Raw genomic sequence first — 23,682 nt, 5'->3', positions numbered from 1 at the left:
ATTGTAGATTCTTTATTATAATTCTGGAGGGTTTATTTCTCTACTAAATAGTAATCAGGTTTTCAGATTTTCATTTTGTAGTTATATCTCCAGTGAGACAGATAAGAAAACATGTCTATGGCTTTTTTTTTTACTTACTTCCTAACATAAATTCAAAATGTCAGTGTGCCTTACTTTAAATCAATGGATTTCCTCGTGACTGTGCATCAGAATAATAGGTGAAGATTTTTGAAATATAGATTCCCAGGTCCCGGCTTAGACTTACCAAATTAGAATACTCAAGGGTAAGGCCAGGCATCTATCTGCTTTGCACAATAGGTATGTTTCTTTTTAAATCTATATTTAAATAAGGGAGGGGGAACTAGAGGGGATTAAGTTAAAGTATATTTTAAAGCTTCTTGAGAATATGACTGTGGATGAGTGGAGGCAGATAGGGAAATAGAGCCAGAATGTTGAATCAAACACAAATTTCACTCTTGCAATCTCACAACTTCCTGGTGAAATGACTCAACAAATGGAAAAAGAGAACTTTACCCACTGCTGGAAACCAGAGAAGTGCCCACTAATATGCCTCAATACTTGAGTTTTCCAAAGAGCAGGAAAATTGGAGAGGGATGTTGGGGAAGACCCCAGCCTGGATATTTTTCTTCATTAGCTTCCCCTGTATTGTACTGGGGAAACTGGAGAAGCAACTCATCCTTGTCCACATCCTTTGCAATACAAAGAGTGGAAGAAGTGGGGAAACTCCCTACCAGCCCACCAGATCCTAGAGCCATGTCTGGGAAGCCAGTCTTCTCTGCTCATCTGGCATGTTCTTGTTCAGAGAGCACACACCTTGAAATTAAACCTGAGAGGACTCATCAGGTTCTCAGACACCTCTGCTGCCTGCTATGCCCATAGGAAACTTGTCTGTATGATTATACAGGGAAGATTTTCCTAGCTACCAGACTTTAAAGTCATAAGCAGGAAAGCAGAATAAGCACCCCCCAAATATGTCCACATCCTAATCCGCAGAACCTATGAATTTTTTATGTTACTTGGCAATAAAGATTAAGTTTTCAGATGAAACTAAGATTACTAACCGTTTGACCTAAAATATCCTAGATTACATGAGTGGACTCAATGTAATCAACCATAAGTGTCCTTTCCTTGTGAAAGGAGGCTGATGGTCAGAATCAGAGGGAGATTTGAGGATGTTATGTTGCTAGCTTTGAAGATAGAAGAAGGGATCATAAACCCAGGTATGTGGATGGCTTGTAGAAACTGGAAATGTCAGGACACAGAATCCCCTCGAGGCCTCAGAAGAAACACAGCCCTGCTAACACCTTGCTGTTAGTTCTGTGAGACCCATTTCAGTCTTTTGCTCTCCACAACTGTTAAGATAATATATTTGTGCTATTCAAAGTCACTAAATTTGTGGCAATTTGTTACAGTAGTAATAGGAAACCACTATGTCACCCTCCTGCTTATGGGAAATGTGTTATGGGAAACTTGTTTTAGGGGGAAGCCGCACCACCACCATGTTGGCAGTGCTGAGAATGGAATCCAGAACCTTACACATCTAGATAAGTGCTCTACCACTTAGCTACACCCCCAGTCCAGGAAGCCCCTTATTTCCAGTCTGAAGACTAGTGTGTGTGACAGATCAACTGATAAAGCCCATAGCTGTTAATACTGACAAGTAAGAGCTACACTGATATGAATGGGCTGGGAATTTAGCTCAGTGGTGCCACCACCTGCCTCACAAGCGCAAGGTCCTGAGTTTGATCCCCTGTACCAAAAAAAAAAAAAGAATGAACAAGCAGCGAAAACTCCTTAGGTCATAGAAGTGTACGCCAAACTGAAAAGGCCGATAAATGGTTCCACTGGAACAGAACTGATGTAGGAAGCTTAAAAGAATGTTTTTAAAAGTTACCTTCTCAGTCTGATCTAAGAATAAAATACAAGCAAAATGCCATGATAAAAGGAAAAATCTATGAATAATAAAGACTTCTTAAAGAAAATTTGAGTGGTAGTACATCTGAGTTTTCAGCTGCCCGGCATTGATTCATTACCCACTTGCAGGAATAGCCAACAGTTGGGCTCTGCCCTCTCAGTCCACAGGGCCACATGGGCTCTAGTGTTCTTCTCCAATGCCACACAAAACATTAAATGACATTTCAGTTTTAAGTAGGCTTCCTTTCTACCACTTTATATATTTAATTATTTACATCTATATTTAACTCTCCATGCATACTGTGAATTCCTAGAAAACTAAAATAACGTCCCATTTAATTCTTTCCCTAATGTCTATCAGTTATCTTTGAATTGAGAAAGACAAGTAAATGTTGGTTAACTCATGGCTGACTGAACAAATGAATGAATACATGAGCAAATAAAGATAAAATCTGGAGTATGAGCAGAGAAATTTAGGGATTCAGAAAGTTGATACTTTTCAGAATAAAAGTAAGGATCCTAAATTCTTTAAAAATGAGGACAGTAGGTTACTACGGTGCAATCACTTTGGAAAACAGCTCTCCAATTTCTCAAAAAGTTAACACAGACTCATATCCCAGCAGTTCTCCTAGATACATACCAAAGGGGGGAAAAACATAAATCCACAAAGAGACTTGTATATGAATGCTCATAGAAACATTGTTCATATTAGCCAAAAAAGTGAAAATAACCCAAATGTCCTTGAACTGGGTTAAATAGTAACCTCCCCTCCCCATTCCTGCTCATCTGGAACCTGTGACTGTGATCTTATTTGGAAATAGAGCCCTTGCAGATGTCGTTAGTTTAAGTCACTCTGAAGTAGGGTAAACTCTAAATCCAGCGTGATTGAGGCCTTTATAAGAGAGAAACTTATAAAGACACAGACACACTGGGGAGAAGGCCTGGTAAAGATGGGAACAGAAATTAGAGGGATGTATTTACAACCCAAGGAATATCAGGGATTTTCTGAAACCACCAGAAACAAGAAGACACAGAGGGAGACTTCAGAAAGTCTCCCTTTGCTGACACCTGAATCCCAAGCCTCTAGATCTGTGAGAGGACAAATATCTTTATTACAGCCTCTCATTTTGTAGTAATTTGTATAGCAGTCCTGGAAAATGAATACAGCCCGTCAGCTAGTGAAAATAAAATGTGATAAATTCTATAATGGAACTATTTAGCAACAAAAGGAGTGAATGCTAACACATGCTACAACATGGCCAAATTTTAAAAACATTAGGCACAGTGTATTACATACACCTAATATATAATCCCACTTATGTGACATGTCCAGAGGAGAAAAATGTAGTGAGATAGAAAGTGATAACTAAGGGCTGAGGTGAAAATGAGGACTGACTAAGTAGGAGTAAGATTTCTTTTTAGGGTGGTAGAAATGTTTTAAAATTAGATTGAGCTAAGCACCGAGCCCCAGCGGGAGGAGGAGGCAGCGGCGCCAGCAGCAGCTCGGCCTGGCTCAGCCCGGGGCACTGCAGGGGGGCCTTCTCAGAGGTCATTCTGCCAGAAGATAAGAGGACTCGGAAGCTGGTGGCCATCAAGTGCATCGCCAAGAAAGCCCTGGAGGGCAAAGAAGGCATGAAAAACGAGATCGCTGTCCTGCACAAGATCAAGCACCCCAACATTTTAGCCCTGGATGACATCTACGAGAGTGGCCGCCACCTCTACCTTAATCATGCAGCTGGTGTCAGGAGGGGAGCTGTTCGATCACATTGTGGAAAAAGGCTTCTACACAGAGCAGGACGCCAACCGCCTCATCTTCCAGACGCCAGGCGCTGTCAATTACCTGCACAACCCGTGCATCTTACACAGGGTTCTCAAGCCAGAAAATCTGCTCTACTACAGCCTGGACAAAGACTCCAAGATCATGATCTCTGACTTTGACCTCTCCAAGATGGAAGATTCGGGCAATGTGCTCTCCACAGCCTGTGGGACCCCAGGCTACGTAGCCCCTGAGGTCCTGGCCCAGAAACCCTACAGCAAGGCTGTGGACTGCTGGTTCATTGGAGTCATCACCTACATCCTGCTCTGCGGTTACCACCCTCCCACCCCCCTTGACAAGAATGATGCCAAACTCTTTGAACAGATTTTGAAGGCCAAGTATGAGTTTGACTCTCCTTACTGGGACGACATCTCTGACTGCCAAAGATTTCACCTGGCACTTGATGGAGAAGGATCCGGAGAAGAGGTTCCCATGTGAGCAGGCCTTGCAGCACCCATGGATCGCAGGAGATACGGCTCTCACCAGTCCATGAGTGAGCAGATCAAGAACTTTGCCAAGAGCAGGTGAAAGCAAGCCTTCAGTGCTACTGCTGTGGTGCGGCAGATCCAGAAGCTGCAGCTGGGCACCAGCCAGGAGGGGCAGGGGCAGCCGGCGAGATTCTGATGCCCACAGCTGGGGGGCCGGCGGCTGGCTGCTGCTGCGGAGAGAGCTGTGTGAAGTCAGGCCTAGAGCTGTCGCCCACGCTCCCACCCCAGCTCCAGGGTCCTGGTCTAGTGTCAGGTTTTCCTTCCGGGGAGGCTTGGGGCCAGCCTGCTCCCTCCCCTTCCCTCCCTGAACTAGGGAGTTACCATGCCCCATACCCTCCTCACACCTCCCTCTCACTCCTCACCGCATTTTCCATGCAAATGTTTCTATTTTATTGTTCCTTCTTGTAATAAAGAGAAGAGGATAAAACCATTAAAAATAAATAAATTAGATTGTGCTGATGGTTGTACAACTTTGTAGGCATATTAAAATCCATTGAATTGTACATTAAAAGCAAGTGAATTTTATAGTATATAAATAATATCTTGATAAAGTTATTTTTAAAAAACAAAGGTTCCAGACAGCCATGGCGGTGCATGCCTGTAATCCCAGCACTTGTAGGCTAAGGCAAGAGGATCACTGGGAGTTTGAAGTCAGCCTGAGCTACATAGTGAGTTCAAGGCCAGCCAGAACTACATAGCAACATCCTGTCTCAAAAAAACAAAACAAAAAATCAAGTAAACAACAACAACAAAACAAAGACTATTGAAATACCTCACATTTTTTAGAGCTTTTCCTGGGATCTCTACCTCCAGCATTGGGCTTTCAGGAAAATTTGAGGCATACCACTGCATCTTTGGATAAGTAAAAGAAGAAAATGCTACATCATCTGATAGGTTAAACAAATATCAAAAAGAGTTACATAGTGTTCTCTGAATATAAGATTCCATCTGAAACCTTCATTGTTCATCTCTTCAACTTTCTCCTAGGGCCTGAACACATCTGGATATCTGATTGGCAGGAACAATGCAAATGGAGTGGATCTGAACCGCAACTTCCCTGATCTCAATACTTATTTCTACTATAATGAGAAGTACGGAGGCCCCAACCATCATTTACCCCTTCCAGACAACTGGAAAAACCAGGTAGGTGATTAAATTTTGCAAACAGAAGCAGGTAAACCAGCATCTGAAAATTCTTGCAGAAAGGCTGCCAAGTAGTATTCACATTAACCAAACAAGCAAGAATTAAACATCAACTCCGCTCATGAATTTATCTAAAGCAATAATAATTGTATCTGTCTTACTTTTCTTGATGCTGAGACAAAAATACCCAACAAAAAAAGTTAAAAGAGAAAAGGTTTATTTTGGCTCACAGTTTCTAGAGGTTTCAGTCCATAGTCAGCTGGTTCCAAGGCAGGGTAGCATGGCAGAATGGCATCAAAGAGGAGAAATAGTTCATGGCATGGCAGGCAGAAGAAAGCAGCAGCAAGCAGAAAAAGTAGCAAGCAGCAGCAGAAACAGGAGCCTGCCTTCTTTCTGTTCCTTTGTATTCCATCCAGACTACAAGCCTATTGATTGGTGCCACTCATACCCAGGGTGGAGTTTCCATTATCCATACCTGTAACCCCAGTATCACACCCTTAATCCACATTCACACACCCTAATCCAGCCACCTTTGAAACTCCCCATCTATGACTGCATGACACTTTAGGGGGACAACTAGATACAAGCCACAAAAGTGTCTTATGCTGTGTTGTATTTATTCCCTTCCCCAACGTAGAGCCCTTCGAGAATCACATGCTCATGCTCACTAAATGTTTGATGTTAGTGGTGATGGTGGTGAAGGAGGTGAAAACAATATCATACCATTACATGTTACTTAGCAGTTTCACAAAGTTTCTCTCTCCCTCTCTCTCTCTCTCTCATCTATCTCTCCGTCTCTCTCATTGTCAGTTACTTATTGAACTCAATGCCTTCATACTGAGTTACATCCCCAACACTTAAATTTTTTTTCTTATTTTGAGACAAGGTCTTGATAAGTTGCCCAAATGGGGTTCATACTTGTGTTCTTCCTGCCTCTCAGAGTGTTGGGATTACAGGTGTGCATCACCATGCCTGCTGCACAAAGTTTTTTCATGCCCAGTGTTTCAGTAGATCATCAGTTTGGTAAATACATCAATTAGTGCTATCTATCTTTGCTTTATACATAAATTACAGTGGTGTATCAGTTCATGAACTTGATTTGTTTTATAATTTTGGGGCAGATCGCTGTTTGTCACCGAATATGGAGTTTGTGAATGGAAGCAAACTTTTGTCAAATGCTTTTGTTTGAGAACCAGATTGTTTGTGAACAGAAGCATTCATGAACCGAGGCACCACTGTAATTTAAATACACATAGCTGATAATTGCTGGAATCAGGGTTAAAACCTGGGCTTTCCAACTCTTAATCCAACATTATATTATACTAGGCTATTGACAGAGAACTCTAGCAGTCTATAGAGAAGTTTGTCTTACATATGGTAAACTTGATATGTCCATAGACAATTAGCTCTAGAAAGACGTTCAGGAAGTCTAACCCTTATGGGGTTTTTTTTACCCTTATAGTTTTTCCTCTTCCCCAACTATATGACTCTTGATACACTTGAAACCATCCCTGCAATCCCCTTTGGAATAGGAAGATGAGGCCTTCAGAGCTGACCCTGGGTCCAGAAGGAACAATTAACACATTAGCACGACATAATCTCTAAATGTACATCCTGAAAGGAGAAAAAAATCACTGAGGACTATAAATTATTTCTATATACTGCAAGTCCAAGTGGATTCAGGGCTTTCTTTAGAATAACTTTTTCTAAAATTCTACTAATTCCACATAAAGTTTCCTTCTGAAATAGGGTTCTGTGAACTTAATTTTTGTAACCAGAATTCCAAAGGTCAAAATTTCCCCAGTCACACTTCTCCTGCCTGTAGGACTCTTATTGAGACCAGCTGCCTCCTCTTCCCGACAGAATTATCCCAGCAGTCATAGGGCAGCTCCCGTTGCAACTTCCCACCAGCTTGTCCTCTTGCCACAGGTGGAGCCTGAGACCCGGGCTGTGATCCGGTGGATGCACTCCATTAACTTTGTTCTCTCAGCCAATCTCCATGGAGGAGCAGTCGTGGCCAATTACCCATATGACAAGTCCCTCAGACATCGGCTCCGAAGTTCTCATGGCACTACCACTACCCCCACACCTGACGATAAGCTTTTCCAGAAGGTATGCAGAATGGCAGTTTGCCCTGCCAGGGGAACTCGGGGCTCAGGCAACAAGCTTCAAATCAGTGACACAGGACCTCCTTAGGAATAAGACTACAAAAATAAAAAATACAACTTGCTCATTGGAGTCTTATAGTCCAGTAAATTACAATTTGCTTTAAGTGATAAGCCATAAATTCATAAAAAAGTAAATTAAAAGGAAAGTTTTATACTGTAATTACCACCATGCAAAACAAACTTAAGCTAATGGCAAACAAGAAATATGCCAATAGTGCTGGTGGTAAGCTAATGAGTTCTTATTTATTTATTTATTTATTTATTTTTGGTATCGGGGATCGAACTCTGGTCCTTGCGCTTGCACAGCAGGCGGTGAAACCACTGAGCCAAATCCCCGGCCCCTTAAGCTCATGACTTCTAAATGTGAACTTCAGGGGATCTGATTTACACTTTTATATTAATATGCCTATGTTAATGAAAAAGAGACCATGCACATGAAAAAGGTTTAAATAATAATTCAAAACAATACAATAAAATTAATATATATGAATTTTTACATTCATAATGTATTAAATATATTTAATAATATAATAAATTTATAATTATTTTACAATAAAATGTATCAACTAAATTATAAAAGGATATATCATGATATGTGAATATATTAATATATAATTATATATTGATATATAAAATACTTTTATATATAACATAATAAATGAATTAAGTATATATAGCATGAGTAATAAATGAACTAATAAATGAATTTTATTGAGAATAATACCAATTATTTTACTAAGCAAATGTATTATTATATTTTTCTCCAGTAATCTCATTTCATCCACTACTATAAAAAAGTAATCTGGGCCAGGGATTTAGCTCAGTGTTTCTGTTGCCTTCCTCGGAGGGTCAAGGTCCGGAGTTCATCCCTGGTACCAAAAAAAAAGTAATCTGGGTGTGGTGGCACACACCTGTAATCCTAGCATTCAGGAGGCTGAGGCAGGAGGATCACCAGGTCAAGGCCAGCCTGGGCCTCAGAGCAAGTTCAAGTCACACCTGGACTACGTAGTGAGACCCTGTCTCAAAAAAAACAAAACAAAATAAGTAATGAAAGAGAATTATAGAGAGAATCTTAAAATGTTCTTCCAACACATTTCTCTTGCCAGCCAACAAACAGTACTACTCCTTTACTTGCTCCTTGATTTCTTTTATAAAATTCACCTAGAAAATGGTACAATAAGAAGGCAGCTTCTGTATTTTCTAGTGCACCCCTCCCTTTGTACATGAGGAATCAGCCCTGGGTAAGTGGAAAAATCAGAATACAGATCTCTTAAATCCAGTCCACCTACACACCCATATGTATATATACACAACAACAGCTTACTCCATTCACACACACACTGACCCACACACACCCTTACACACATATGCATACACCGTCTCTCCATCCCTGATCATTTACCTTTCACTATAGCATATAATCTGTTGTTTATACATAGTAGAGCTCCTTGGCTTTGCTCTCACTCTGAGTATAAGCATTGCCATCTGAGTTAGGAATATTCAAGGTCATTTTCTGCCTGTTTTCCTTCTAGCTGGCCAAGGTCTACTCCTATGCACATGGCTGGATGCACCAGGGCTGGAACTGTGGGGATTACTTTCCAGATGGCATCACCAATGGGGCTTCCTGGTACTCTCTCAGCAAGGGTAAGGAAAGTCCTGGGAACTGTTCAAGTTTAGGTAGACCAGTGACCATTTCTCCTTTTGAATGACCAGTTTTCTTAAGGAAACAGTGGGAATACTGCAGAATTTTGTACTCCAGTAGAGACCTGAAAACATGTAGAAGTCTCAGGCTGGCATTTGGTGTTGTCTTGAGACTCTTTAAAATAGATAGAGACACCTTGTAGTCCTACAGAACTGGTTGTTTACATAACAGATTTGGGCATAGGGGGAAAATACATAATGGGGCCAATTGGTGAAGGGTATTAAGAGTAAACTGGAGCCAGATGTGGTGGTGCATGCCTGTAATCCTAGCACTTGAGAGGCTGAGGCAGGAGGATTGCCATAAGTTCGAGGCCAGCCTGAGCTACATAGTGAATTCAAGGCCAGGCTAAACATACCAAGACCCTGTCTCAAAAAAAAAAAAGAAAGTAAATTGGGTTAAACCCCAGCTTGCCTGTTTACCAATTATGTGGCTTTGGACTAATTGTTTAAGCTCCTTGTGCTTTGTTTTCCTTACCTGTAATTTAGAATAACAATATTTGCCTCATAATTTTTAAAAATTTTATTTATTTATTTGTTTATTTATTTATTTTTTTGCCTCATAATTTTGATGGTTTAAATAAACTAGCTCATGTAAAGCTTTGGGAAATACCTGGATTATAAGTGTTAGGGTTTTTTTTGTTTTGTTTTGTTTTGGTACCGGGGATCAAACACGGGACCTTGTGCTTGTGAGGTAGGCAGCGGAACCAATGGGCTAAATCCCCGACTCAATGTCAGATTTTAAAAAGTAGCAAGAGTATGCTCTATACAGCAACAGATGAGCAAAGGAGCTGGCCTGGGAAAGACCAGTTCCCCCATCTCTCCCCTCTGTATCCTAACTGCCCACCTCATTAGCAGGAGTTTGCCATAGGCATTGGCCCCTGATATCAAAGCCTCAAAGAGAAGAAAGCTCTAGCAAAGGGTGTCTCTCTCTATTCCCTGGGCCTTGCCCATGAACAAGGTAAAAATAGACCATTGATTATGAACTTTTAACAGCTAGAGAACCTAAGCATAGACAAGAGGCTCATGCAGAAAGCCAGGATTTTTCAGAAATCATCTTTTAGTGTCTGTCTTTTCCCCATCCTCTAAAATCTAAACTGGCCTCAGTCCAAGTAGCATATTGGCGAAAGCTGAGCTGATGGTCAGACCTGTGAAAAATGGGAAGGAAGTTAAGGAGTCACCATGTCTTGAGAAGTGAGATTTCTTGAGATTTCTTGTGGCCTAAAGCTCACTTTAACACAAAAGAAGATTTTATTATGCACTGATTTCTTTAGTTTTTATTAGGAAAGCAACATATATAACCTCTATATTGAAAACATCAATTATTTTTTTCAAATTACACTTGTTCTTTGTTTTCTCTCTCTCCCCCTTCTCCCCTTCTCCTCTGAGAAAGCATGACCCATACCTGTAAGAATGGGCACTCTAAATTAGCAGGCACAATTCCAAGAAGATTCAGTTAATCAAAAATAATTGTTCCAAGAGTGGTCTTTGGCTACACAGCATCAGCATCACCTGAGAATTTGTTGGAAATATAAGTTTTGGGACCCCACTCCTATCCTATCAGAAACTCTGGGGTAAGGCCCAGCAATCCTTTCTGCCTGAAGGCTCAAACTTCAGGTGATTCTAAATGTAATGGACCACAATCACTGTTCTCCAACTTTCCCCTCTCTTTCTGTAACGGTTGCTTCCCCTTGTCTGTTTAAAGAGCAAGTGAAAATTGGTTAAATGGAAAATTATTTTTCAGTTTTTATTGTGGTAAAATACACATAATACAAAATCTTCTATCTTAATTTAAGTACGCATTTCAGTGTTACTCCATTCATAATGTTGTGCACCCACCACCACCCATCTCCATCACTCTTCATCTTGGCCCCAGTCCCTGACAGCCACCATTCCATTTTTCATGGTTATGATTTTGACCACTCTGAGTTCCTCAGAGAAGTGGAATCACTCACTCTTCGTCTTTCTGTGACTGGCTTATTTCACTTAGCATAATAGTCTCAAGGTTTATGCATGTGGCAGCATCTGTCAAAACTTCTCTCCTTTCGAAGTCTGGGTAACATTCCATTGTGTGTATTTGTTACATTTTGCTTGTGCATTCACCTTTCAGTGAACACCTGGGTTGCTTCTACTTTTTGGCTGTTGTGAATAATGCTGCTGTGAACATGGGTGTGCACATATGTCTTTGAAACCTTGCTCTCAGTGCTTTTGGACATATTTCCAGAAGTGGAATTGTTGAGTCATAAGATAATTCTATTTGTATTTTTTTAAAGAAATTACCAAACTGTTTTCCATAGCAGCTGCACCATTTTAAATTCAGTGCACACATTGCTTCTCAGCCTTTTGGCTAAGATCAAGTGTACATTCAGTGTGCACAGGCTCCAGTACTCTCCACCACTATTTTTTGTTTGTGGGTTTATAGTCACCACCCTCATAGGTGCAAAGTTGTATCTCATGGTAGTTTGAATTGCTTATCCCCAGTGATTAGTTCTGTCAAGCATCTTTTCATGTGCTTTTTGGCCATTTGTATATCTTCTTTGGAGAAATACCTATTCAAGTCTTTGTTCATTTTTAAATAAAGTTTTTGGTTTTTATTGTTGAGTTTAAGGAGATCTATGTATTTGGGGTATTAAGCCATTATCAGATACTTTATTTACAAATATTTTCTCCCATTCTAAAGGTTGCCTTTTTACTCTGTTAACAGTTTTTTGATATACAAAGTGTTCCAATTTTCCTGAAATCCAATTTGCCTTTTGTTTTTTGTTGCCTGTGCCTTTGATGTCAGAACCTAGAAGTCACTGACAAATCCAGTGTCATGAAGTTTTGACCTATATTTTCTTCTGAAGGTTTTATAATCTTGGTTCTTATATTTAGGTCTATAGACCTGAATCCATTTTTATAAATGTTTGTATATGGTGTTAGCTCAGGGTCCAACTCCATTTGTTTGTTTGTTTGTGGATATCCAGTTTTCTCAGCACCATTTGCTGAAGACTATTCTTTCCCAATTGAGTGGTCTTGGCACCCTTGTCAAAAATAATTTGACCATGTTTGCAAGAGTTTCTATTCTAAAAAAATAGACAGAGAGTTTCTGTTCTATTCCATTGGTCTACAATAAGACCTTGATTCAGGAATGTGTATTTGCAAACAATTTGGTTTACAAACAAAAACATATGATAAAATTTTGCTTCCATTCATAAACTCCACATTGGGTGACAAACACAACCACAGCCATCTTCCTCACTCAAATACAAATGCATCTTCCCCAAAATCATAAAACAAATTAACTTCATAAATCAAGATACCATTGTATTTGTCTATCTTTATGTCCTTACCATGCTCTTTTGATTATTATAGATTCGTAATGCCCAGAAAGTGAGTCTTCTATCTTTGTTCCTTTTCAAGATTATTTTGGCTATTTGGGGTTCCTTTAAAATTCCATATAAATTTTAGGATTTTTCTATTTCTGTAAAAATAATCATAAGGATTGCATTGAATCTGCAGATCACTTTGGGAAATATAGACATCTTTAAATGGATAATTTTTAGGGCTGGGGATTTAGCTCAATGATGCCATGCCTGCCTCAAAAACTCAAGGTCCTGAATTTGATCCCTGGTACAGGAAAAAATAATAAATAAATAAATAAATAAATAAATAAATGGATAATTTTAAGTACAAATGAATTTTGTTATGTAAATCCCATCTTTCCCCCCACCCCCCATTAAGTTTATTGGTACATTTTAGGTATACAGTACAGTTACATTCATCATTGGGATCTTGTACCTTTACATGAGTATCTTGGTTCTTATTTTTTTTCTCCTTCCCTTGCCCTCCCTTCACATCCTCCACCCTTCCCTATTTGCAAAGACCTTGTTTCCATTTTTTTCCTTTTCTCATATTTTTTCTTTTCCCTTTTTTCCTTTCCCCTACCCCTCCCACTTCCCCTGCTCCTTTAGAACTTTTCTTCCTGTTACACAATATCAATTATACATTTTAAAAATTACAATATCAAGATCTAGGAGACATTACCACAGATTTTACAGAATTTAAAAGGATATAGAAAGCATACTACAAAAATCTTTTTTGAAATAAATTTGACAACTTCTAAGAAGTACCTTGGAAGACAAATTAATGAAACTAACACTGGAGGAAATATAAAATTTGAATAACACCTATTAAAGAAAGTATATTTTCTAGCTTGAAAACCTACCTATATGACAACAGCAGGCTCATATACATTTTAACTGATAAATTATATCAAACAATTAAAGCAGAAAAAAGAAGGAACACTTCTCCTCTCATTTTAGGAACTCAACATTGTGTTAATCCTAAAACTGGATAAAGATAATAGAAGAAAAGAGTATGAACATAGATAGAAATTTGTTTAACAAAACAAACTATTAGAAGTCAGATCTGGCAGTATGTAGAAAGCGGTTTTGTTATAGGGATGGCAGTGTTGGTGCAGCATTGGAAGATCCACCCCCAAAAGTCATCATTGTCTTTCCTTACACCAACACTGCCTTGATTACTGTAGCTTAAGAAGAAGTCTTAAAATTAGGTACTAAATGTCTTCCAACACTATTTTGGGGTTTTTTGGGTTTTTGTTGTTGTTGTTGTTGTTGTTGTTATTGTTTTAACTTTTCTAGGTCCTTTGTACTCCTACATAACTTTTAAATTTCAATATCCAATTCTTCATTTGTAAATCCCATCTTAATAATCAGAAACATTACAAATAATATTCAATTGAATAATACAGAAGATCAGAGCAGTAAGCATTTGGTAGAGAAAAAACAAAATACAGCTGCCTTATGCTTTTTCATGAGTCAGTTTCTCTGTGAGAACTATTTTTATGTTAGTGCTGTGTTCTCAGTTGGGATGAGGGATATGAAAGCAAAATATTAATCTCATCTGTAACCCCTCCTCTCCAGGTCTGAAGAATATCACAGTTTAAAGAGAAAAATCTGTTCTCCTAAAAGTAATGTGCACATGCATATTCTTCATTATCAGGTCCAGCTAGTAAGGTGACTTTGGAAAATTAAATCATGAAGTGGAAAAAGCAGAAAATGTAGATGATGAAATGGGCATTAATGAAGAAAGTAAACTGGAAAGAGAGAAATTACATGTGAGCTCAGAACCTTGGGAAAGAGTTATAGAAAAGAAGAGGAAACAGGCATCAAGAGGTAGAATAGATATTCCCAGCACTCAGGAGGCAGAAGCAGGAGGATTGCCACAAGTTTGAGGCCAGCCTGGGCTACATATTGAGACCTTGTCTAAGAAAAAAAAAAAAAAGAGGTAGAATAGAAGATGATTAAGGTCATGGTGAAGACATTATGATTAAAAAGAGATGAGATGGGGATTGGGTGAGAACCTATTTGTACAAATCTGCCACTCCCTTTTTCCCCTAGGAATGCAAGATTTTAATTATCTCCACACCAACTGCTTTGATATCACATTGGAACTCAGTTGCAATAAGTTTCCCCACCAAGAGGAATTAGAACGGGAATGGCTGGGTAATCGGGAAGCCCTAATCCAATTCTTGGAACAGGTAAAATCTCATCTATCATCTTTCATGGTTACAAAAAGAGAAATGTCCTTTAGTGGCAGGTTAGGTTTTTTGTGTAGCTCATCTAAGTTTGCTCTGACTCAATATGTTTGAATTGCTTCTACCAGTGAGATTCAGTCATTTAATATGATTGAGCACAACTATCAGAACTGTCAGAAATTTTACTATAAAGTGGGAATTGATTAAACAAGCATCCTTACCCATATGGAACTAACATTCTATTGATGACAGACAATAAACACACAATAAACAAAATGCCAAGAGTGGTGGCACACTCCTGAGCACTTGGGAGGCTGAGGCAGTGGGATCACCGAGAGTTCAAGGCCAGCCTGAGTTACATAGCAAGACTCTGTCTCAAACAAACAAAAACCCCAAATAAACAAAATAAGAAAGTAAGTTTTAAGGGAGAAATGCTAGAAAGAAAGCCTTTCAGAAAAGGTGACATTTAAAAAGAGATTTCAAGGAGTTGAAAGAGAGAACCATGCAGATATCCAGGGAAAAACAGTCCTTTGAAATGGATACAACAACAAATGTAAAGCCAACAACAAGCATATGAAAAGATTCTTAACTCTAATCACTAGGGAAATGCAAATCAAAAACACAGTGGAATACCACCTCATACCCATTAGGATGGCTGCTATGAAAAACAACAATAACAGCAACAAGATAGAAATTACCAAGTGTGGGCAAAGATATGGGCAAATTGGAATACTTGTGCACTGTTGGTGGGTATGTAAAATGGTGCAGCTGCTATAGAAAACAGTATGGTAATCCATCAGAAAATTTTAAAATAGAACTACCATAGGACTCACCAATACCACCTTGGGGTATATATCCAAAAAAACTGAAAGCAGGGTGTCAAAGAACTATTTGTATACTTTTGTTTATAGCAGTATTTTTCACAACAGCCAAAAAGTAGAAGTAACCCAAGTGCCTATTGGTGGGTGAACTTATAAAAATGTAGCGTATACAAACAATGAAATAAGTTCTCATACATGTCTCAACATGGATGAATCTTGAAGCCATTAGGCTAAGGCTAAGTGAAATAAGCTAGTCCCAAAAAGACAAATACTATATGATTCCACTTACATGAGATATTTAGAATAATCAAAATCATCAAGACAGAAAGTAGAATGGAGGTTTCCAGGGCTGGGGAAAGGGGAAATGGAGAATTACTGTTTCATGAGTACAGACTTTCAGTTTTACAAGATGGAAAGAGTCCTGGTGGAAAGAGGTAGGTGGTAGTGCTGGCTGTACATTATGAATATATTTAATAACATTGAACTGTATACTTAAAATGGCTAAAGTGGTACATTTTCTGTTTGATATATATTTGTCATAATTAAATTTTTTAAGTTAAAAAAATGTCAAGATAAGGGCAGCATTGTGGCTGGAATTAGTGTGGACCTCCAGGATCAGGTTGCTAACAGGCACCTCAGCCTTACAAACCATCATAAGAATTGTAGCTTTTGCCCTGAGTGAGTCGGGTCTTGAGTGAAACAGTGACATGATTTGACTTATATTTGTAGGATTGCTCTGTCTTTTCTGTTGAGAAGAGATTATTGGGGTGAAGGAGCATAGACCATCTTTACCTTTTGAAGATCGAATGTGAACACATAAGAAATGGCTTTGAGACCCTAAACACTGCACAAGTTTTATGATCTTTACTGTTCACTTTTCCCTACAGGTTCACCAGGGCATCAAGGGAATGGTGCTTGATGATAACAATAATAATCTCACAGGGGCTGTCATTTCTGTCAGTGGGATTAATCATGATGTCACATCAGGTAGGTGGCCATGGCTTGGGGTGTGAAGGGAGTTCTTGATCCTTATCTTCTTCAGCAGAACTCATGGGCCAGTTCGTAAGCTGGTGAGACTAGCAAAGACAAAGATACTAGGATAGGGCTCAAAGGAAGGAAGGGTTTCCTAGACATACGGACTGTAATTAAGGGGCTAGATCAAGCAACCAAGATGTTTAAATGAAAAAAAGAAAAACAAACAAACAAAAAAACGTTTGCTTGTGAAGCAAGAAATCCCCGAAAGGCAAGGATCAGGGAAGAAAATGTAAATGTAATTCCTCATTAGAGTCCAGGAGTCACTGCTGTGTACAACTTTGTTAGAAGTGTTTCCAGGCTGGAAGCTATTAGAGGCTCAGATGCTGGTGTGACATGGAGTAGAAAAGAGAAGGACTGTAAAACTTGAGTTTGGCTTTGTCCCTGACTCAGGAATTTTACTACATGTCTATTCAGGAAAAATTAGAAAGATTGGTTTTAATGGACTTGCTGCAGGGCAAGATTGATGGTGGAGACAGATCTTGGAGTTACCTGGAACCTCCTAGAAGAGTACAAAATTTTGTCTTAGTTACTTTTCTCGTTGCTGAGACAAAATACCTGACACACAAATTTAAAGAAGAAAGGTTTATTTGTCTCGTAGTTTGTAGAGATTTCAGTTCACAGTGGGATGGCTCCAACTCAGGGTGGCGTGGTAGAGTGGCATTGCTGAGGAGAAGCAGTTCATAGCAGGCAGAAGGCAGAAGACAGAAGCAGCAAGCTACAAGCAACAAGTAGAGATTCTCTTTCTGTTCCTTATATCTTATCCAGGCTATCCACACTCACACCCAGAGTGGGACAGCCTTAATCCTACCATTTGAATCAATCCCAGCATCACATCCTTGATCCCAGCAGCACACACCCTAGTCCAACCACTTCTGAAAAGCCTCACCTATGACAAAGCCCCCCAAACTGTCTCACAGAAGAATGGTGCTGTTGACTGACCCAGCCCAAACTGATCTTGCACAACTCTTAAGGCCTCTGCTTGTTTGTTTTTAATGGATAGCAGTAGCTACTAGCAGTTAGGGGTAGGTGAAATTTGCGTAACCCCACACCCCAACTCCAGCAAGATTCAGCCATATTTTTACCAGTCAAATATTTATTACAAAGCAGGCATCTGTTTGTGCAGTCTGTTTAAGCTAGATGGAACCTCTTCTTTACATTCTTTAAGGGAAAGAAAATATTTTAAAAGCAGAATTCTATACCCTATAGCAGTGGTGGCAAGCCTATAGCACATGTACCACAGCAGGCTGTTTGAAAGTTCTAAAAGGTTCGCCATCACTAGCCTATAGGCATCAGACAACCAGAACCGTGCAGTCCAGTAGCTGGATCTGTGACTGTTTAGGGATCAAACTTCAGGCACCATGATGAAATGCACAGGCTGCTAGGCTTGTTAGATTCTCGTACTCTAGTTAAGCAAGGACATAAGAATTCAGTAAACATTTAGAATGTCTCTCAAATTTTTTTAGCCATCAGTGAATGCCACTAATCTCACCAATAAATGCTCACTTCCAAACACTCATTGTGCTAAATTAACAAGTTCACATTCATTATGCTACTTAGTGAAGCATTTAGTGTTGATGTGAGATCAAGATAGCTGTTGAGCCCTCTTCCTAGATGCATCTGGAATGAGACTTTTCTGGGCAGTACATTTTTTTTTTTCAGTACTGGGGATCAAATCCAGGACCTTGTGCTTGCCAAGCAGTCAAGGTGCCACTGAGCTAAGTCCCCAGCCCTGGAATGGGGCCTTTCTGATACAACTGCTGACTACTCCAGAGTGTAAGCCCCCAATTAAGAAAATAACAGCCCCTGGGGTATAACTTAAACAATTTAACATATACATAATAACACACTGCCTTTGCTAAAGAATTTTTAAGTAAATTACTCTAGACCTTTAATAGGTGGTAGAAAAAAGGACTTACTCATTATTGCCTGCATCAATAATTATTGTATTTATTATTGCAATTATTTATTACTGAACACTTAAAGGAAATGTTAAAGATATCATCATGGCTCCACAAGAACAGAAAGTCTTTAGCCAAAATGCTATAACCCTGCCACAGAGAAATAGGCTTTTGATTTTATTTTCCCTTTAGCATACTTTTGAAGGTAATGGAAGAAATATTTAAAATATGATTCTCCAAATCAGACTTTTAGTAATCATTTAGTCCTGCCCTCCCGCTGAATATAAAGTTACATGCATACAACACCACTGACCAGTGGTTATCCATCCCAAGGTTGCCATGGCTGTTAGTGCAGGTTGTGCACTGCTCAACTAAGCAGCTTTTCTAGGGCTTCTGATCAGCCTCTCAGTGAGTGCTCCCAATTTCATAAAGCATTCCTCTTCTCTATTAACTCTGTTTAGTACATTAGTTTCTTCTCTGTCTAGCAAAATCTGTCTCCCTATAAGTTAAACCCATCGTTCTCATTCTTACTTCTTTAGGTAGACACCATTTCTTCAGAGTGGCTTTTCAAATATCAAAATAAAGGTCTCAAATGTTTTCCTTCATCAGGCAAAGTATTAACTTTAACCTTTCCTCTCTCCTAGAGAACCTCTACTGGAAATGAGTTTGTATCAAAATATAGGGTCTGGAATAGGGCACAATTCTTTCAGTGTAGAGCACAGTCAGACTTCTTTCTAGCAGCTGCTCCCGTTAAGGACTATTCTTATACCTAAATTTAGCTCTTTGTCGGTTTCATCACGCTGTTAAGAAAAAACACGCTTGTGATCAGCTGAAATATCCAGATCGCTTTTTTTTTTTTTTTTTTTTTTTTTTCCTTTTCGGTATTGGGGATCAAACTCGGGACCTTGCGCTTTTGAGGCAGGCGCGGCGCGACTGAGCTAATCCATCCCCAGCCCAAAAACACCTTCAGGGCTCATAAAATGGAGATGTTAGGGATCGAACCCGGGGCCTCATACATGCAAAGCATGTGCTCTACCACTGATCGCTTTTCAAATCAAATTTCCATTTGGGGCAGGTTTTTAGTCAGCAGACCGAGTTGTGTCCTTCTAACTTTTAGGTGAACACGGCGACTACTTCCGGCTGCTGCTTCCGGGTACCTACTCTGTCACAGCCACAGCCCCTGGGTTTGACCCAAAGACAGTAACTGCAATCGTGGGTCCTGCAGAACCAACACTGGTGAGTTCGGCTGAGTCTTACGCAACCCTTTAGATGTCACTTATACCATGTCTTCAACAATCAGTTGCATAGTTGTAATCTTTGCCGAGCTTCCTTTGTTCACCATTAAAATCCATTCTCTCCTATCCTCAATTTTCTTTGGTCATTCTCCTGTTATCCCTGTATCCTTTTGGCTTTCCCCAGTTCTTGTTTAATATACTGTTGCGATTCAAAGTACTGTCTTGTTTTAAACCCAGCACATTTGCTCACAGAACTTGAATACACTGCCTAATCTCTTATCCTCGGTTTCTTTCTCAGCAACCTGGTGCTAATAGAGCCTCTTTTACAAGAGTTTGAAAAGAGAAAGTGCACATCCAGCATTTAGTAGTAACTGACACAGAGCAAGCACGCAACAAAGGTTAGTTTGTAAATCCTGGAACCCTGGCTCAGATTCTCGCGCCCGGATTCTCTGGTTGTATTCCTTGTTGCCATCAGAAAGGACTGTCAGCAGATGGCGTTCTACAGCCTTCAGGCGCACGGGGTGCGCGCGCGCAGTACAGGTTTTCGCTTGCTGCTGCGGCAAGTCAAGTGCTCCGCGCCCAGTTCTCTGTGGCTCTGTATAGAAAGGATAAGAAGCAAAGAACCTCTTTCTTTGATACATAGCCTGAACTTTTCACTTTAGGGTAGAGTCGAATCTCAGAGAATAAAGGGCTCAGAAGTCATGTACACTAATCCTTAGGTTTTTTTGGTGCCGGGGATCGAACTCGGATCCTTCCGCTTGCACAACAGGCGGCGAAACCACTGAGCTAAATCCCCGGCCCTGAAGTAACCTATTTAATGAGCGTCTACGGACCTTGTGTCCTAAGCGAGTGCTTTCCTAGGGCCTCCTCATTCTGTCCTCTTCCATCTCTAACAGCTCTAGCTGGCCCTGCCTCTCCCTTTCTTTATCTACACAGTGAAGTCAAGCAGCTCATCTTTTTAAATACAGCAATAGGAACTATTTATTGAATAGGTGCTGTGTGTCAGTCACTGTCAGAGCTTTCCAGGATTACCTCACTGAACTTTCACAACAACCCTATAAGGTAAACAAGTATTCCCATTTGTGCCCAAGGGACCTTAAAGTTAGAGAAAATAAGACAGTTGTACAATATCACTTACTGATAAAGTGGTGGGGGCCGGGAATTAAAACTTAGGACAGGCTCTTTGGGCTGTCCCTTAAGCGAATGCATCACAGAGCCATGGTCAGTATTCTTAATCCTTATTTTTAACATAAGATCGTGGCAAAAAGTTATTAAGTCATTTGAAATCTTTTCTGAAATTTCTAGATAACCCCCGACCTCAGCCCCTGTACTATCAACTCTTAATACATTATAAATTACTTCTGTTTGCAGATGCAGGAAGAAAACAGTAACTCTTCCATTGACAACTGTTAGCTGATCCCAGTTTCCCAACCAGTGCATCCTCTTTCCCTTTTTGCTTGTTACAGCCAAAAATCAAATCACCAGCAGGCAGCTCATGCAGGCTTTAGATTATGAGCTCATCTATTCAATGACAAACAGCTTCATGTTCTCCTAGGTGAGGTACTCTCCTTCAGAATATTTCACCTCCTTTTTCACATATCCTTTAAATAAATAAACATAACCCTTCATTTTGTCAAATATAAGTCAGAAAGGGGAAATGGGTCATGGGATATAATTCTCAGATACAGTAACAACTGAGAGTCTGTTTATTGACCACAGTAGTCTATTTCTCTCCCCATTCTAAAGCAGATAGCCATCTGGCTAAAGAAAAAAAAAACAAAAAAGAGATTGTTTACCAAACGGATTTTATGTTCCAATTTTAGACACATTAAAATATCTCCCAGGGTCCAGTGTTCTCATTGCTTTTCCCCGTGGCCTTCCAGATGTTGTGGCTTCTTTGCTTCTCTCCCTCCCCCCCCCGCCCCCCCGCCCCGCTTTCCTACCCTTCATCCCTCCCTAAATTTTTGCCTTACTAAATAGGAAATGGTAAATGCTACAATGCAGTTGACTCGAACTCCCCATTCCCCCTCTTAAAAGAAGTAGCAGATTTTTGTAGAAAGGGCAGGAAATAGCACCAAGGAGAGGCCTCTCCTGTCAGTGGCCTGTTTTTAACTCCCACCTGGCTTCAGCAACTCAAACTGTTCCAAGGGCGGGGCACCCAGGCATACCCCTGGGGTGCGTGGTGAGAACGCTGCCACTCCCTCTCCTGCTGATGCTTGCCAGGGCTCTACAGCTCCCCACATATCTGTCAGCCAAAAGCATCTTTTCCTCTGTGTGCATGGCCAGAAGGGAAGCCGCACCATTGCTGTCAAAAGGATACACTGATGCCCATGGAAATTTAGGGTCTAAGGATCTCCATACCGGCAATCTGTTTCGTCTCCCCTGTCTCTGTTGCCAAACAGTGTGGCACAGGTGAGGCCCTTGTTGGCAGGCCTGAGCGAGCCCCTGTGACTCACACTGTCAGCACAAAGGAGATGGATATTAGAACACCATCAGTCCATAGCTCTTGTTCTAAGCAACAGAATTGGTGAAAACGTGGCTTAAGATGTAGAAATATTTTTTCTAATACAAATAACTGTATAATTAGTTCACCCAGCCACACCCTATGTATCGACAGTGATTTTGCACTCCTTTTGAGAGGAGTATTAGCCAAGTGTACAGGATGCCACAGTGCTGCTCTGGGTCCTTACTGTAATAATTCTTCCAAGTCTCCTGCCTCACAACCTGGTGCTGTGGTGAAAGAGAATCTACACCGGCCTCCCAGCTTCTGCTTTTTCCATTCCAGGTTAACTTCCATCTCCAGAGAAGCACCACTCAAGTAAACCCTGGGAGAAGAACTCCCAATGGAAGACAGGGAGGCAAAATGAAAATGCAGCCCCAGATACCCAAAAAGAAGGACTCAGCCATGAGGCAGCCGCACAGAGGTCCTGCCTGAAACCCAAGGAGCCCAGGGCAGCACTTCGCAAAGGCTCTGCTCCTGCTTTCATATCCCTTAGGCACACTTTCTGTTTTATTATCTGGGACATATTTAAATATATAAGCCTATTCAGACCAATTCAGAATCTGTTCAATGGGTCTCATTCTGTTCCAGGGAAAGCCCTGTCTGGGCTGTCATTAAAGGAATAGAAAGCCAGGCATGATGTCTGTAATCCCAGCACCCTGAGAGGCTGAGGCAGGAGGATCAAAAGTTTGAACCTAACCTGGGCAATTTAGCAACTTAGTGAGACCCAGTCTCAAATTTTTAAAAGGGCTGTGGATGTAGCTCAGTGCAAAGGCCCTGGGTTCAATCCTCAATACCGCCACAAAAAGGGAATAGGGATTGAAAACCAGTGTAGTTGTACATATATCCAGCAGGATTCAGGGACGTTTCCAGTTCTGAAAGCCTGGCTTAGGCCCAGTCACAGTGCGTGAAATGACTGGTTCTGCCTGATTGGCCACTCTGTCTACAGAGTCTAGCACAGAGCAGGTGCTCTGAGAAGATTTCTGAACGATGATTGCAAAGCTCAGGTGATCCATCATGAATAGTGTGCCCAAGGTATAACTCAATGCTCCTGAAATCCTGAGGACCATTTCCACAGTAACCAGTAGTTTCCCAGTGAGAAAAGAATTTGACATGCAATGCTTAGCGTCTTTCAAGAGAGTCTCTGTGTGTGTAGGTATAATGCCAGTGCCGCTGTTGGAGTGTGGCTCCTGGGCCCTGTGGTACAGAGTGCTTTGCAGCTTGCTGAATTCCCCAAAATGAAGCTACTTGTACTAAAAGCATTATTGTGGGACAGAGGTATAGCTCAATGGTAGAGCACTTGCATGAAGCCCTGGGTTCCATCCCCAGTGTGGCATAAATAATAAATAAATAAATAAATAAATAAGTAAATGTGTTAGCAAAATAGATGTTACTAAAATTTTTGA

General features: G+C 40.4%; 1 protein-coding gene and 1 pseudogene across 4 annotated transcripts in view; both read left to right on the top strand.

The window, feature by feature from the left end:
* Cpn1 (carboxypeptidase N subunit 1) overlaps positions 1-22,831 on the top strand; it is a 29,037-nt gene extending 6,206 nt beyond the window's left edge. Inside the window, exons 3-10 of one of the 4 annotated variants that reach the window (XR_002392613.2) lie at positions 5,227-5,382; positions 7,294-7,494; positions 9,083-9,194; positions 14,651-14,790; positions 16,496-16,595; positions 19,659-19,777; positions 20,075-20,174; positions 22,562-22,831. Coding sequence is in view for 3 of the 4 variants with exons in the window: in XM_021253197.2 (XP_021108856.1) it covers positions 5,227-5,382; positions 7,294-7,494; positions 9,083-9,194; positions 14,651-14,790; positions 16,496-16,595; positions 19,659-19,777; positions 22,562-22,711 (978 nt within the window). In the remaining variant the exon portion in view is untranslated. The remainder of the gene's footprint in view (positions 1-5,226; positions 5,383-7,293; positions 7,495-9,082; positions 9,195-14,650; positions 14,791-16,495; positions 16,596-19,658; positions 19,778-20,074; positions 20,175-22,561) is intronic. The other 3 variants (XM_021253197.2, XM_004838657.4, XM_004838658.4) reach the window with 3 other exon arrangements.
* Positions 1,166-5,220, top strand: LOC106008841 (calcium/calmodulin-dependent protein kinase type 1 pseudogene; annotated as a pseudogene).
* Positions 22,832-23,682: the final 851 nt, after the last annotated feature.

Source organism: Heterocephalus glaber, unplaced genomic scaffold, assembly GCF_053883595.1.
Source record: "Heterocephalus glaber isolate CG9 unplaced genomic scaffold, H.glaber_assembly_v1.0 deba00001497, whole genome shotgun sequence".
NCBI lineage: Eukaryota > Metazoa > Chordata > Mammalia > Rodentia > Bathyergidae > Heterocephalus > Heterocephalus glaber.
This window is presented reverse-complemented; position numbering and strand designations above follow the sequence as displayed.